The sequence below is a fragment of the Castanea sativa genome, chromosome 11, assembly GCF_040712315.1.
Source record: "Castanea sativa cultivar Marrone di Chiusa Pesio chromosome 11, ASM4071231v1".
In the NCBI taxonomy this organism is placed as follows: domain Eukaryota; kingdom Viridiplantae; phylum Streptophyta; class Magnoliopsida; order Fagales; family Fagaceae; genus Castanea; species Castanea sativa.
The window spans coordinates 61,376,329-61,394,025 of record NC_134023.1 but is presented as its reverse complement, the minus strand read 5'-3'; the positions used below and the strand labels follow the sequence as shown (position 1 = coordinate 61,394,025).

The 17,697-nt window shown below is 31.8% G+C and overlaps 2 protein-coding genes across 2 annotated transcripts; both read left to right on the top strand.

The window, feature by feature from the left end:
- The first annotated feature begins 546 nt into the window (after positions 1-546).
- LOC142617751 (uncharacterized) lies at positions 547-6,205 on the top strand. The gene is made up of 2 exons (XM_075790705.1): positions 547-699; positions 4,534-6,205. The coding sequence occupies exons 1-2, from the start codon at positions 600-602 to the stop codon at positions 6,087-6,089; spliced, it is 1,656 nt and encodes a 551-aa protein (XP_075646820.1). The 5' UTR covers positions 547-599; the 3' UTR covers positions 6,090-6,205.
- A 1,142-nt stretch (positions 6,206-7,347) lies between these two features.
- Positions 7,348-7,674, top strand: LOC142616871 (pentatricopeptide repeat-containing protein At2g33680-like). Its single transcript, XM_075789629.1, has one exon. It carries the CDS (start codon positions 7,348-7,350, stop codon positions 7,672-7,674), a length of 327 nt encoding a protein of 108 aa, XP_075645744.1.
- Positions 7,675-17,697: the final 10,023 nt, after the last annotated feature.

The following is a 17,697-nucleotide window of genomic DNA, read 5'->3' as shown; positions in this document are numbered from 1 at the left end:
TAAACCAATAATTGTGACATGGATTTTACTAATGTGTGTCCTAAGGCCACACAATAGTATACTATTTTTGAAAAAATTTCTATCAAGAATTGAAAAAATTTTGACAATTTTTTTAATTTTCAATAAATTTTTTCTAAAAATAGATTTGTTAATGTATGCCGCGTATACATTAACTAGAACTTTGTAATATATATCCTGTTATGTCAGACATGACCGGAGAGGAATAACATGACAAGACCAAACCTGGAAATGGAATACACGATGCATGTATATTAGTGGGGTTTTGTCAACTTGCCATCTTCGAAGCTAGGACATAAAAGCAATAACTGTAAAGTACAGTATGTACAACTACATTTTCGGCATTTTTAGTAGCAAAGTCAGCCAGCACTGAAACTGTCATTTACCTTAAAGAGAAATAAATCAGAAAGGCCCCAAGACTTCATGCAATGATGCCCTTAGTTAGTGCTGCGTAGGTGAACCGATTAAACAGCTTTACTAAGCTCACAATATATAATGAGACCTACAAGACTCAAAAGTCTCAAAGTGACTCAAAGCTTGAAACAACTAGTAGAAGTGCAAAGCCTAATCTCTTAAGCACTATGAAGACTAGATCCTTTTGTCAAGGGGCTCTTCTGGGCTTCTTGGTGTGCTTCTCGTTTGCTGTGAGCTGCTACGGTGAACCTGGTCAAGACTCTTCAGGTATATTTGTTCTCTAACATAATAAGGGTATTTTGCTCAGCTATTTTAGGCTAGCTCATTGCTGCTTCCTTCATTGTTTAAACATTAGGATTTGTAGACTTGTAGGCTTGTAGCTACTACTTGTTGCTAATTTGTTACAGTCGCTAATAATAATAGAATTTTACTAAAATTAAACAAAAAATAAATGAATATATATATATGAAAAATAAAACTGGCATCTATCTAGTATAGTATAGGTAATATAAAAGATACAGATTTTTTTTTCCCTAATACACTTCAGCTTAATCATATATTATCTATCAAAATAGAATTCAATTTTTTTTTAAATCCCAAAAAATTATCAGTAATAATATAAAAAGTCAAATTTTGTTAGATCTTTCATTTTGTTGAAAAATAAAATATTCATAAACAATATGCTCACTTTATAAACAAATGGTTATGCTATTGATTTATATTCCTTACTAATCATTGACACAATTCAAAAAAAAATTTACAATTTTTGAAGTCTAAATATCCTACATTATGATTATAATGGTGAATTTCTATTTTAGAACTAGTTTTTTTTTCATAATTTGTGAAATCTTATTGATAAAACTTATTTATAACAAACAAATATCATCAAATGTAATTAAAAATACTTATGTACCTCTTGAGAATCTAAAATTGAGCTAATAATAAGCAATTCCATTATAGTCTCACTAAAACGATGATTCAATTATTACAATTGTTGCCAAAAGCCTTGTAGCTGAATTGATACCTCTCATGCACAAAGTATTTGGGGGTCTAGAGGGGAAAGGGTTTAAGCTGCAGGGTTAGCAGTATGTTGTAATTATCACTCTAAAAAAAAAAATTATTACAATTGAGAATGTAGAACATATTAATCAATATCATTCAGCAGTAAAGTTATCTCACTAATTGAAAAAAAAAAAAAAAAACCTAGACACGCTAGTAATCTTTTAAGTGCATGGGGCTAGATAGCATGGCAGCACCCAACTCTTAAATTTCTAAACTTTTAATTTCGGTTCCTACAATAGAAGTGTTATACCGAACATATGTTCAAAATACATATAATGCTCTGTTTGTTTTGCTGGAAAACTTTTTGTAAAGATAGTTTTCCATATTTTCCAGTGTTTGGTAGTACAAAAAAAAACTGGTCAACGGAAAACTATCTTTAGTCAATAGAAAATCCTAATAAAAATAATGCTTGTTTTTTATAGCTTGTTTTCCAAAATTTTTTTTTTTTGGAAAACAATCTCTATCTCACAGTACGCTCTCTCACTATCACTCTTTCTCTTTTCCCTTTTCTTTTTCTTTCCTCACACCCTTACTATCACTCACTCTGATCTCTCCTCTTCCATAGATTTCTCTCCCTCATTCTCTCTCCATATTTCTCTTCTCCTTTATAACACAGTTCTTTGAGTAGATTTTTTTTTCCTCATTGCTCAGTAATTATTTCATTCATCTCTACCAACTTGCAAAAGAGAACATATTTGCAACGGTAATTATTCATTCCTCTTTACTAAAATCTCAATTCTTTACTTTGAATTTCAAACTTGATTTTATTTTTTTCTCTAAGAAACTTTTGGTTTGATGGATTCTATGTATAAGTTTTTTTTTTTTGTACATAAAAGTGCTAAAAAAAATATAAAAAATAAAAAAGAAGAAAGAATGAATGAATGAAGTAAAAGACGAAAATTTTAAACATAATGCCTATATGGCTCTAAATTACTTTTACATAGCATAATCTTTTTTGTTGATAAATGCATTATGCATATATTATGTAGTGATGATATATTATGTAGATACATTATATAAATACATAATTTTGAGTAATATTAAAGACTTCCGGTTGATCATAGTAGACAATTAGTGTACTAGCAAAAAGAGTATACAATGAAAAGTTATTGTTATTTTGTACTTATTAAAGATGTATTCTCCTATCAATTTTATGTATATAGACAAATGGTTAATATATATAAATGTGTGTGTGTGTGTGTGTGTGTGGACGTTCCTATCCATATATATAAGTAAAATGAGTGATAGAGATCATGAAAATTTGACAACTAATTTTTATTGTATCTAGTGTCAAAATTTTTGTATGAAAACCAAATTCATCCTTGGTTTTTTTTTTTTTAATATTGATTACATTAGTTAGTTTACCTAATACGCATGTTTTAAATTACACAAGAAATATAAAAATAAAAATAAAAATAAAAATTTACATACCAAACACTAGAAAACATTCTTAAGCTCATTTTCAAGGTCGTTACCAAACACTAGAAAATGATATAGTTTTCTAGAAAATGTTCTTTGGAAAATGAACTATTTTCCAGAAAATGTTGATGCTGAAATAAACAGAGCGTAAGTCATTACTATTATTGTAAGTGGAGTTATATATATATGTGTATGTGTTTGATTTATGTGTTAATTAAAATAGTTTTTTTTTAAGGGGCCCACCAATCACAAATATAGGCTAAGTTCTTATTCTAATTTTTGAGCTTTTTGGGCCAACTTTCAATTTTGGGATTGGTTTTCAATTTTGGAGGGGGGCGATGTATGAATTTTTTGAAAATAATTAAAAATTTTATTTTAAAAAAAAATACAATTTAAAACTTTTGAAGTCCCTCTGGTCTAGTGGTGGTTCCATCACTCTATATATTTACCATGAAAACATTTAAACAAAAAGAAAAATTAATTGTCTATGGCATTCATTTTACAAACCAAAGAAACAATCACCATATATACAAAGCTTATCTGAAAAGTGAAATTACTCTATTTGTTTTGATGAAATTTTTTTTTATTTTTTTATTTTATTTTTTGGTGTTAAGTATGGTAGAAGTCTATGAAAATGTTTTTATAGTCAATGAAAAACAAGCTCAATAGAACACAAAAAAATTCCCGTTTATAAAAGCAGAACACGTTTTGTGGAATACTAAAAAAAGAAATATAACAATTAAGCTCTGCACCAACAAAACTCTCCGAATGGTATCTTTCGTTTGTTTGCCCCTTTCTCACCACAGATCAACTATCGACCCTTTTTTTTTAAACTATATATAAGAAATAAAAAATATAATAGGCTATAAATTTATCATAAGTGGGTTTTTGTAAAATGTAATATTACCACTCTATTTTTTTTTTAGAGGAATACCAGCCTGTTTTGATTCTTTTCTTATTACCTCATTTAAATTTTTTTTTTGTTTAATTCACTTCTCTATAATATGGGAAGGATTTAATCACAACCTTATTTCAAAATTTTGCCAAAAACTTGTAAAAGAAAATGTTTCAAGTAATATATATGTGTGTGTGTGTGCGCGCGCGCGCGCGTGTGCGGGCCCATGAATCATTGAGCACATGACATATGATTTGATGAGAAGAAAAATGATTACACATATAAAAGATTACATGTCTATACAATAAGGTTAATCAAGTTTCATTGCTAAGAGATTTGTAACTTAACTGATTAATACGTTTTGGTGTCCATGACATCTAGAGTACAAATCTCCTCTCTCTCATTGTAAACTATCAGTTTATTTATTTTAAAAAAAAAGTGTTAATAAGCCTCCCTTAAAAAAATTTCTAACACCACCAGCAATAGATATTGCTCTTAACATCTAAGATTTCTTAATTCCAAAGCCATATTCTATATCAAAGGACAAAGAATAAGACATCCTTGCATATAATATCATTCTTTTTGTTCCATCATATAATTTTAAATGACTGATCATCATGATAGTATTTGTTTTTATTTTTTATTTTTAGAAGTGATAGTATTTGTTTGTGCTGGGCTTTGTGTATAATTCTAAATGATTCATTTTAATGTATTTGTTTGTGCAGGGTTTAGTGTAACCACCAATGGAAAGTCTAACAATGAAGGGTTCAAAGCAACCACAGATCTTGATAAAGGAAGATTCAAGAAACCTTTTCCACCGCACATTCCAATCTTTAAGAAACCATCAATTCCCATTCTTACAAATCCACACCCAACAAAAGTTCCAATTTTTAAAAAGACACTTCTACCACCCATTCCTGCGTTCAAGAAGCCATTTCTTCCACCAATTCCAAATTTTAAGAAGCCACTTCTTCCACCAATTCCAATTTTCAAGAAGCCATTACCGTCACATGGTCCAGTTGTGAAGAAGCCACCACATGTTCCAATTTTGAAGAAGCCGCTTCCACCATCAACTCCAATTTTCAAGAAGCCATTACCACCATCGGTTCCAACTTTCAAGAAGCCACTTCCTCCAACTATTCCAAGTTTCAAGAAACCAATACTACCACCAATTCCAGTTCTTAAGAAGCCATTTCCATCGTTTAAAAAACCATTTCCATTTAATAAGCCGATTCTTCCACCTATTCCTGATTTCAAGAAACCACTTCCATCAATTCCAGGTTTTAAAAAACCAATTCTTCCACCTATTCCTAATTTTAAGAAACCATTTCCACAAATTCCAGGTTTTAAAAAACCACTTCTACCACCAATTCCAGGTTTTAAGAAGCCGATTCTTCCACCTATTCCTGATTTTAAGAAACCACTTCCATCAATTCCACTTCCATCAATTCCAGGTTTTAAGAAGCCAATTCTTCCACCTATTCCTGATTTTAAGAAACCACTTCCACCAATTCCAGGTTTTAAGAAACCACTTCTACCTCCAAATCCAGGTTTTAAGAAGCCAATTCCTCCACCTATTCCTAATTTTAAGAAACCACTTCCACCAATTCCAAGTTTTAAGAAACCACTTCTACCACCAATTTCAGGTTTTAAGAAGCCGGTTCTTCCACCTATTCCTGATTTTAAGAAACCACTTCCAACAATTCCAAGTTTTAAGAAGCCAATTCTTCCACCTATTCCCAATTTTAAGAAACCATTTCCACCAATTCCAAGTTTTAAGAAACCACTTCTACCACCAATTCCAAGTTTTAAGAAGCCGATTCTTCCACCTTTTCCTGATTTTAAGAAACCACTTCCACCTATTCTAGGTTTTAAGAAACCAAATCTACCACCAATTCCCAGTTTTAAGAAGCCAATTATCCCACCTATTCCTGATTTTAAGAAACCACTTCTACCAATTCCAGGTTTTAAGAATCCATTTCTTCCACCTATTCCTGATTTTAGGAAACCATTTCTACCACCAATTCCAGGTTTTAAGAAACCAATTCTTCCACCTCTTCCTGATTTTAAGAAACCATTTCTACCACCAATTCCAAGTTTCAAGGAGCCACTTTTGCCACCTATTCCAATTTTTAAGAAACCACTCCCTCTTATAAAGCCTTTGCCTCAGTTTCCAGGTTTTGGAAAGTCACTTCCACCATCCATTCCAATTCTCATGAAACCACACCTTCCCTCTCCACCAATTCCCAAAGCAATAGTCAAGAAGAAACCTATTCCTTAGAAAGAAAAAAAAAAGATATATATTGTAATAAAGGAAATGGTAGTGATTGTTTTGTACGCATAAAAGTTATCAAAAATGCTAGAGTCAATGAAAATGTTCACAAAAAATTGAACTCCCTCTCACATTTGAAGTGCAGTGGAATCTAGTTGATGTGAAGGCTCGTGTAATAAGGAGAGTGAAAAAGTCTGTATATTTTTTTGGTGCATCTAGCACTGCTCATAAATTATATAAATTTGTTATTCTTGTTATGTGGCTACCATCAAATATCAAAAAGTGGACAGTGCTCGCAAAAATGAAAATGCTTCCAAATTTATTTTTCACATACAATTAACAACCGTTTCTCCACACTAATTGATCTCCCCCCACCCCTAACGAGAGTGTTTATTGTTCACTAAAATAATTAATAATTTTTTTCTTGACACCATGCTTGATCTTGTTTTCTTGACATTAATCACTCGTCCCATTTAGTTTTCCTTCACTCATATTTCAAGTCAACTGAAAAAAAGGAAAAAAAAAAAGTCATTGATAACTCATAAACAACTAATAGATAACATCCACACCAAAAAAAAAAAGAACCATATAAGAGTTAACTCCAAGATAAGAAGGAATTTCACCATTAAAACTGAAGTTTCCAACCAAATCAGACTCATGATCCTAGTCTCTACCTTGAAGATACTTTTAATAACACCCCATAATTTGTTCCAAATAGCTTGGACTCTTCTTATTTAAAATACTCCACGCGAATCGCATTTGAGTTCAAGAATTGCTTTAAAGATTCTTATCCGCTCTAGAACTGAGAAGGTACTATGACTTTAGCTTAGATCACCAAACAAAAAATTCATCTTGAGATTTTAAATTTGAATTGACGGATTAGCGAAACTAGGTTTAAGAATTTCTCTTTTGTACTCACAATACAAGCTCTCTAAATCTCTATTTTGTACATTCAACATGCACATTTTTTCAAAGAACGTAAAAATGTGTGAATTGAATTTACAAAATTGTTTATTCTTCAATAAATTGTGTACATTCAATAGTTTCATTGAAAAATTGTGCACGTTGAATATACAAAATTGTAACTTATAACTTATAATATTTTTATTAATGGTTGTATAAAAAGGGGAAGGTTGAAGAAGCTTATCAATTTCTAGAGCAGGCAATGAAAAGGGGTTTAATGCTGAACAAGTTTTGTTATACTCCTCCTATACATGTTTATTGTAGACAAGGGGAATACTCCCGAGCCTTAGATTTGCTTATTAAGATGACAGAAGGAATACATAAGCCTGATTTAGTTTCGTATGACACTCTCATCCATGGACTTATTGTCGCAAGGGAGGTTGATGTTGTATTGGCAATGCGAGAAAAAATGTTGCAAAAGGGAGTATTTCCTGATGATGGTATTTATAATGTTTTAATAAGTGGGCTTTGCAAGAAAGGGAGGCTTCCTACTGCCAAGTGGCTCTTTGCTGATGTGCTTGACCAAAAAGTACAACTTGGTGCTTTTGTTTATGCCACTTTGGTGGATGGGTGCATCAGAAATAGTGACATTCAGGAGGCTAAAAAACTCTCTGAACTCGTCATTGAATAGGGTATAGACCCTGGTGTTGTGGGGTATAATGCCTTGATTAAAGGTAAAAGCAGCATGACTTGGATAGTGCACTAAAGATGTTTGGGCTAATGATGAAACAGAGATGCAATCCGAATGTGGTCATCTACAATGCCCTCATAAATGGGTTTAGATACTAATAGAGTTGAAAAATACTTTCAGAGAGATGCAATCTTGTGGATTGGAGCCTAATGTTGTTGTCACACACTATACTTATTGGGAGGTTTTGTAAAGACTGTAAACTTGCAAAAGTTGCCTCATTTTTTGAATTGATGTTGATGAGCAAGTGCATTCCTAATGTTGTTACCTTTCATTATCTTGTAAATGGGTTTGCAACTATTACACTGACTGCAATTCCCAATGAAAGCAATGAGCATCAAGAGGTTGAGAAATCTATGTTTTTGGATTTTTTTGGAAGGATGGTATCAGATGGATGGGTTCAAGTAACTTCGGGATATAATTATATTATCATTTGCCTTTGCCAATATGGAATTGTTAAAATTGCTTTGCATTTGTGTAATAAGATGAAAGCTAAGGTTTCCTTCTAGATTTTGTTTCTTTTGTTGGCTTGCTACATGGCATTTGAGTGGAAGGAAGAGCAAAGGAATGGAAAAAACATTTGTCCTTTTAGTTTTTTCACTTTCTTTTTTGAAAAATTGGTACTATTAGTTTACCTTCTATATGTAAGATTAACATAAACAGATGCATGAACAGTGTATTATACAATGTTCATATAAATGTTCACAATAAATGTAAATTAATAATTATCCATTCTTTTTTTGGTTAAAAAATCACCTATTTTTAAAAAAATTTAAAAAATAAACTATATCAAGCGAATTTGGATAATTCAAATATTACTTGTTTATAGTAGATTCTTTAATGGTCTCTCTGTAATTGTACTTATTTCTTTTAAATTAATATCATGTTCCACTACAAGAAACATGACTTGTTTCAACCCACTTTTTCCAAGGGTTCACTAAAAATAGTTGAAACAAACGCTAACAAACTGACACGCTAATTATACTCTGACTTATTTTGTTGCAATGGTCATCAAAACCCTTGAAATAGACTAAAAAACTAAAATCCCGGGTAATTGCTGCCTCCAAATTTTACATTCTTCAACAAAATTTTAACACAACCCTTAATAAAAGATATCCAAATATTTCAAAACCCTCGAAATAAAGTCTCTCTCTCAAAAACTCAGAATTCAGAAAAACCAATTTTTGAATAAAATCTTTGCTCACTCTCTTAGAAAACCCATTTTCATTTTGTTCAACCATCCTCCCTAAAAAACTCTCTCTCTCTCTCTAACTTTCAAAAGCTTTCATGGAGTCCAACAACAACAAAAACACAAAGACCATCAAATTCCTCTGCAGTTATGGCGGGAAAATCCTCCCTCGCTACGCCGTCGATCACTCTATTTCTTTCACAGGTTTGCGTGCTCTTCCATTTTCAGATTCGATTTTTGTGAATTCGTTTGGTTTTTTGTGAATAATTAATCAATTTTTTTTCTTGTTGTTGTTATAGAGTTGATGGTGAAGCTCGGAGTGTTCTGTGGCTCATCAGTGAATCTTTGGTGTCAATTGCTAATCGGTGACTTGGAAACCCTAATTTCGATCACGTCCGACGATAGGTTGAGGTGCGATCGTAGGTGATCCTATCTCCGGCGACGACCTGCCGTTGATAGTCAGAGCTTTCTCCTCCGCCCTTTTGTCTGATTACAGGTCTCTCTCTCTCTCTCTCTCTCTCTCTCTCTCTCTCTCTCTCTCTCTGTGTTTGTTTCCCGAGAAAAAAAATTGAATTTGGAAATTACCTAGTAGAACTTTAATTACGGACAATCGCACTTTATAATCAATTTTTCTGTCTTTCAACTTCAATTACGGACAATTGCATTTGAATTTCTTTAGCAGAAATTTACATCTGACCATATTTTCCTTGTTTATGTGATCAAATTTAATTTTCTTTTAGAAAATCCATAGAATTATTTTTAGTTACTTCATACTCTGTTTCATCATTTGCACTGTATGTGACTATGTGTGTGTCGTTTTTGTGTTCAATGTGTGGTGTGTGTGATTGTTGCAGTCGGTTGACTGAGGTTGAGGTTGGGTTTAGTTATGGGAAATTTTCTAAGCGCAGGCTTTTTGGGTTCTCACTTGGTTGGACATAGAAGACATGCTCATAGGCTATGAATGAATTAATAGAAATTGCATCAATTCATCTAGTGGATGCTGGCTCATGTTAAGTGAATTTATGTAATTAGATTATAAAGTCAAGAAGTATAGCGGTGAGTTAGAAGAATTTCTAGGGTTCTATATAATATATATTCAAGTTATATGATTTATTGAATATCTGTCTATAATATATTTTCAGTTATATGGTTTGATTGAAAATTATAAGTTTTATTTTAGGGGAATTGAAAATTATAAGTTGAAGACGTATTCGTGATAGGAATTCTTAGGATCAATGGTCTGAACTCATATGAATGAAAGGTTGGAAAAGAGTTAATTCCCACTCCACACACTTCAAGGGTTGTTATTGAAATAGCGAAATCTGACATCTGATAATTGGACATGTTGGATTGTTTATATTTGATAATAAGACTTTACAGAGACAAAAGGGACTCAATTCCGTGTAAGTATCCCATTCTGGGACAACTGTTTCACTACATGCAAACTGTAAAAATGTTATGGCTCATAGCGTTAGGGACTAACTTGAGTGTGAGTGAATTGATGGATTATTCTAATTATTTGTTCACTATTTACAGTGGGGACATGGAGTCGAAAACAATTGATAGGTGATTTGTCCACGGCTCTTTTTCAAGTGGTCTCAATTGCCTTGGCGTCTTAGGTGATACTCATTAGAGAGTGGCATATCTTTAGCACTAATGGGGGGGGGGGGGGAATGAGTCATTTGGATCATTCCACATGTATTGTGAAGATTTTTTGTAAAAATGTAAAAATGTTGCATTATTAACCTATTATGGTGATATTGCTGCAGAATGAGAACCGCACCTTGTGGAAGTTAGGTACATTGCCCCCAGGTCTAATCACATTTTACTCAACAACAAAGCCATTGGACAAGTCATGGCATGTTCTGGGACTTGGTTACAATCCAAGCATTAGCGCAGATGAGATCCGCAGCGCTGCGGTGGTGCACTTTAATGGGAATATGAAGCCATGGCTTGACATTGCCATAACTCAGTTTCGGCCACTTTGGACAAAGTACGTTGATTATGAAATGGAGTTTATCCAGGCTTGTAATTTTGGGCTCTAAATTAATAGTCATAGTTAAAGCCTCTATTGAAGGAATTGGGGTATGCTGGTTCTGCAGTAGCTTTCATCTGATTAGTTATATTGCCATTACTCATACATAAACCAAGTCTTTCTGTTTAGCACGAAAGAAAGTTTGCTTTCTGTCCAAGTGTAACATACTTCTTTGCTATATCAGTCTTAGAATTCTTCTTTTTGTATTTATAGGAGTAATTAATGTGGCAAATGTTCATTAAGAAGATTGTTGGAATACTGTTACAGTATTTAAGTTGCCTTTAGCTCTATATTTCACCCTTAAAATTGTAGTGACTTTTATTATTATTATCAGTAGTTTAAAGGTAACTATTAACTGACATCTTCAGTTTCCTTGTCATATGGTAAATGTTAGGGGGATATTTAGTTGCAGAATAGTAGCATCTGGAACCCCCAAATTTCTTACTTGAATATTCTGTTCCGTTTTTTAAGAGAGCATTTTACTACTTGAATTGCAGGGAAAGAGGGCAAAAGAAAAAACAGATATATTGTCCATTTTATTTTTTTGAGTGATCTGATGCTGTTGTACTTTTGGTTAGATTGTTTGTGACATCATTCTTCCTTCTTCTGTGTCAACGTATTTTATGGTCTTTAAAGTTTTTTCTTGTTATAATTTAGTTCATTGTCGCCATAATAAGTGTGGAGAAGCAGAAGACAGGTTTAAACAATAAGATAGAGTTTTATAAGCCTTTTGGATTACATAATAAGTGTACTAGTGACCTCAATCATCATACATTTAGAACAGTTGTGAACATGATTTTTAAGACACAATTGACATGATGTGAGTAATTAAGTCTTTTCCCTTTCTTTTTGTTCTTTTATCCCTTAATATTTTTATTGGTGTATATCTTTACTGTAATAAAGAAGTCCGCTACAATATGGAGTATGTTTAATTTTAGAAGGTGCTTATGTTTTTATGGTCTTATTAAGCCTATGATTGAATTTGTTATAGGTTGCTTATGATTGTTTCTGTTCCCTTTCAATTCTTTCTCCCAAAAGTTCTTTGCTTTGAGCATGACACCGAAAAATTGTTCTGGTGTTTTATTTCACTTACTGGTTGTAGTTCTCTTCTTCATAGTGGTTTGAGCATCATATATATTAACCACTTGAGGATGTCTTCTTTTATTTTGAGAAAGACTAATGATTACTACTTGCTAGCCAAAAAATTGTTTTGTTTTGTTACCGTTTTTAGGAACTAGTTGACGAGTACTTACTTCAACTGTTCAGCAACAGTTGCCATCTGTGCTAAAGTTAAATGAACTTAAGATGATATATTGAGCTTGATCATGGAAACTAGAAATATGTTGTATTAGATTATAGAATCACAAACTTTTTGAACGACTCTGTGATTTGAAGCTGAGGCATTCATGGTTTCAATGTGGGCTTCCCATCCTGTATACAAGTTTTCAGTCCTATGATAGATATTCTTACCAATTACCAGAGGTCATGTATGTTTGCATAAGCATCTCCTTTTCCGCTGTTTCTTGCCACTGGCATTTTGTACCCTTTAATCTGTATTTTTGCAATCTGGATCCGGTAGTCTAGTTATTCTAGTATGCGCAAGCATATGTTTGTGCGCGCGTGCAGCCATGCCTGAGTGAACCTATTGTGACATTCAATGCTAGACCAGCTCGTGTCTAAAGCCAGCCTCTATTTCTCATTCTTGTTAAGATCCAGTTTGTGATAGATTCTACTTCTTCCAGCACCTATATTGTCACCTTCTGTAGGATGGGAAAGAGGGAGTAACCGAGTAAAGACTTTGACAAATTGATTGTTGCTTAATGGAATGGAAGCTAGCTTTCCATTCTATTAATAGTTGCATTTATTTTCTCAAATGATTTGTTTTTGGTCTTAAAAGGTTAATTACAAAAGGGTTGAACTTGTGTCCAGTGGTCAGTTATGCTAGACAGGTTGAGATGTAGACATGTGTCTGTATTTTAGCGTGTCCAGGGGAACTAGCCACTGGACACAAGCCTTTCTCATTACATAAATGTTATCAAGTAAAATATTCATTTATTATATTGTTAAAATTCACCAATTATAAAAGGGTTGTCGCCTCAGTTTATAAACATTTTATAATAGAATTTGCAGTAGTTTATAAACATTTTAATACCTTTTTTTAGGGGTTTTGACCCTTGAAAAAAGTCTGATTTGTTGTAGTGTTCATATGATGGATATTCTATTACTATCGATTTTTATGAGAGATTCCTCTAACATGAGTTGTGGAAAAATTTTATCCTTTAATTTAGGCTCAGCTAGTTTGATGGTCTAAGAGTGCATGGCATTTCAAATTGCATAAATGAACTAATTGAAGATTCTTCTTTGAAAAATTAATAGATAATATAGAAATTTATTCAATAGTTAACTAGTTATTCACATGGATGAGGTTAATACTCTCATGAAGTGCTTAAACACCTATTGTGCTTAATCATGTATGTTCATCAACTTGAAAAGGTTTGGAGGTTTTCCCTTGAAAGTAGTACGCTAACAATTTCTAAAGTAAATTAAAAACTAGTAGACACTAATTAAGCTATATTATGGGATCAAATATATAGGGGTTCCTTTAGTTAAAACTAGTGGTTGGAAAGGTAAAAATCTATCATGAATGTGGCGGGCTACACCTGCTCAATTAGTGATCTAGGCCACCTTAATATATGCTATATTAGACTTTTAATTCCCCGACAGCATGTGTGAATATATGGATGTAATATTTAGGAGATTATAGTGTAATTCAAAGAAAGAGCCTTCCAAACATCTCATCCCTTTGGCATGGTCATCCCTATGTAGGCCTTTGGTTGAAGGAGGTGGGGCTTTAGGTTTTTTTTTTTACCATCAATATAGCAATGCTCTTGTCATTTCTTGGTAGGTGCTATCGGGTAAGGAAAACTCATATGTTAAAATTCTATTAGCAAAATATAGGTTAGGAAGTAACTAGTTGAGGTCAAGTTCAATAAAGAAAGCCTCATGGATATGGAGAAGTTTGCAAAGGGTTAAATCACTATTGTCAAAAGGAACTTATCGCCTAGTTAGGAATGGGGATAGCATCCTAGTTTAGGAGGATACTTGGATCCTAGACAACCTAAATTTTTATTCATAATTTGTACTCTTTTGATTAGAGAAATCGTTGTTTGGTAGCATCTCAACTAATATATAACAACAAGTCTGGTTAAGTGTAGTTAGCTTGAACTTATGGTTTAATGAAGCCATGACTTCGGCCATCAAGAAAATCCCATTATGGCACATAGGTTGAGTGAATAGATGGATATGGACAAATACCAATAATGGTAATCTAACTATTAAGTTAGCATACAAAGTGGTTGCAAACATTATTGCTTCAAGCTATCCAGATTCCATTTAGGGTAGAATCTAGAAGACAAAGCTTCAAGATAGACTTGAGATGCATATTTGGCGTAGTGTTATATTGATTTCCCACCAAAGAAAAATTAGTAAGGTATGTTCCCCTTCTGTGTACATGATCAAGCAAGAACCCTCCATACACATGCTTTAGCAATGTTAAGTAGTCATATATAGGAATGTGGTTTGGTAGAGTTGGGAAATTAGAGGGGACAAAATTAAGGTAGAGAATTCTATTTCATTAATAGTAATCTTATTGTCACCCCCAACAAAGTGAGAACTAGATGATGAGCAAAAAGATAACTTGTGTTGGCAGGAAACCTTAACCCTAAACCAAGTGTGAAAAAATAGAATTTTGGTCCAACATGAGGGGTCTTCCTTGGATAAATAGAATTTGGTTAAAGGGTTGAGAAGAGAAAATTATTTAAGGAGTATTGGAATACAAGAAGTACCAACTTCAATGATCATTCCCCAAGATTCAACTTTGTACGTAATTGTCAAGAGCCAAGATTCATTAGAGTTAATGGTGATGTAGCGCACTATTGGGAAGGAACGTCCCATCATTCCCATGGTTGCTAGGGATTGGAAAGGGACATTGGAATTTGCCTTCAGTAGAAAAGCAAACACTAATGTCTATTTCCAAGCTAAAGCACAAGTAATTTTGTGGGCTATTCAATTGGCAGTATCCTATATAAGTTGTGACCCTGAGAAAGTTAAACGGGAAGGCGATTTCAAAGTCTGTATATACACTTTAGAGCCTATTTGGTATTAGCTTCATTTTTTAACTCTTAACTTTTAGTTTTTATGTATATCTTTTTAAAACTTCATTTTTTCTTGTATTTTCTCAATTTTACAATTTTTTTTAAGGTACAATTATACTTTAGCACACTTTCAATAAAACTAAATAAATTGTTCTCAAATAGACACTTAGTTGAACAAGCTAACGGAGAATTACTAGTTGCTTATTGAAGTTAGGCAAAACTTTTATTTTGTTCCTTCAAATGGGTTGATAGAAATGCAAATTGTGCTCCCATGAATTAGTAGGTTGGTCTTTGAAGAACCTTTACACTAGATTTTTTTATGGTTGTAATGGGCCTTAAACCTTTGTTAAGACCATTTACAGGAATGTCGTGTATAATGGATGTTCTTTTCTAATCCTTTTGTCTTTATATATTGGGGTATTCCATTTGTAAAGGGTCTCAATCTCTAGGTTACGTTTGGATACTTAAATTTGGATATTCTAAATCAATATATTTGAAGACCTTGATTCTAAATTCATTATTAAATTCTTTATTTGGATGTCTTTTATATATAGAATGATTTGAAATTTATATTTTTAAAATTTATTGTTGGGATACTTAAATTTGGATTTGAATTTGGATTTTAATTGATAGATTTATTTTGAATCACAAACCGTATATTTTTTAATATAAAGTTATTTAAATTATTTTAATCAAATAACTTTTATTTATGTGCTATTATTCTAATTTTTCACTTTTATTTATGTGTTTTTTAAAAATAATTTAATTGTTGATGCAATAGTTGTACTTATGATGAAATAGTTGATGTGAAAACTATGGTTTAAAATGTGTTGTGAAAACATATGTTTTCGAAATACTCATAATAAAAAAAATGTGTTTAATACTATATTTCTAATAACATATTTTTACATGTGAAGAAATGTAATTATGTTTAATATGTACATGTATTCCTTAGAAAAAGTGGGTAAAAAGTTTGTAAGTTTTTCTAACAACACAATGCTTTTAATTTGATGAGAACGAGAGAGATACTCCCATGGTTCCACCCATTCCCATAGCCACATAGACATAGTCAAAGCCCATGGGTCAATTTTGTTTTTATTTTTAGATCTGAACTTCTGATCTTAAACAAGTGTTTTTTTTTTTCTTTCTTTTAATATGATGATCTTGGAGAATTGCCTCCTCTATTTCTATCAAACTTCAATAGATCTTTTGTATTGTTGGTGATAAAAGAAGAAGAAGAAGAAGAAGAAGAAGAAGGTGTAGTTTTTTGGGTTTGTCATTATTTTGTTGTTGTTGGTAATAATAGTATTGGTTCATCTGATCTGAGAGAAAGAGCAAAAACAATAGAGGTGAAGAGAGAGAGAGAGATGAGGTGAAGTAATTAGAGAGAAGAGAAAAGGTTGTAAACGAGAGAGAGAAAATGCCCCATTAGGTGCTATCAATCACATGCCAGGTTTGTGGGTCTTACGTTTTCAATATATTTACAACAATACCACTTAACATTGTGACTAAAAAATTAAAAATTGATTTGGACGTGCACTCAAAATATAATGTTTAAACACTCTAAAGTCTGAATTGTAAACTGTAATTTTTTTTTTTTTTTTTACTATACAATTGTAAACTGTAATTGAAATACTCTATACCAAACAACCTTACCAAACATAGTTTTTTTTTTGGAACCATATTGTTGTTTGAAATCTTCTGCCGAACAAGCCTTAAACTATCATATCACTTCTTTGAGTCTTCAATCATCACAATAGTTTGGATAACTATCACAATTCCAACTATTGATGTCCTAGTCTGTCTTTGACATTTTTAACGTGGTTATTGTGTTGATATTGTGTGATATTTTAGCTTTTGTAATCTATTTTTGTTATACTGTAGAATAACATTCTTAAAAGTAAATTAATAAAATGGTATATTAGTAAAAATAAAATAACAATAAGGCTAAATAAAAATTATACTTTCTAAGCTTGATTAAAATTTATTTTAGTCTTCCAACTTTACTTTTGTTTAATTGAGTTCTTTAAATTTCAAATTTATTCAATTTAGATATTCCGTCCAATTCCATTAAAAAAATGTCATTAAGATTAACTTAAGAAATAAAATTATTTGAAAAAAAAAAATCTATAAAATGTTTTTATTAATATTATAGATTTTTTTTATATGAGAAAAATATTTTTTAATGAAATTAGACAGAATGCCTGAATTGAATAAATTTAAAACTTAGAAGACTCAATTGAACGAAAATAAAGTTAGAGAACCAAAATGAATTTCAATCAAACTTACAATTTGCATTTTGGCCTAAAAAAAAATTTAGTGTATTACAATTCACAACTCTCTAGGTTCCAAACTTTATTTATCCCACAACATAAAATAAAATGATGAAATGCAATTTACACTCTAAATTTAATTGAATTCATTTCATTACTAACTTTATTTTCATTCAATTGAATCCTCTAAATTTCAAGATTTATTCAATTCAGGTATTTCGTCTAATTGCATAAAAAATTGCCATTAAATATGCAATTAAATAATAAAAAAATATTTTCGGAAAAAAAAAAAAAGAAATCTCACATAAAAAAAAA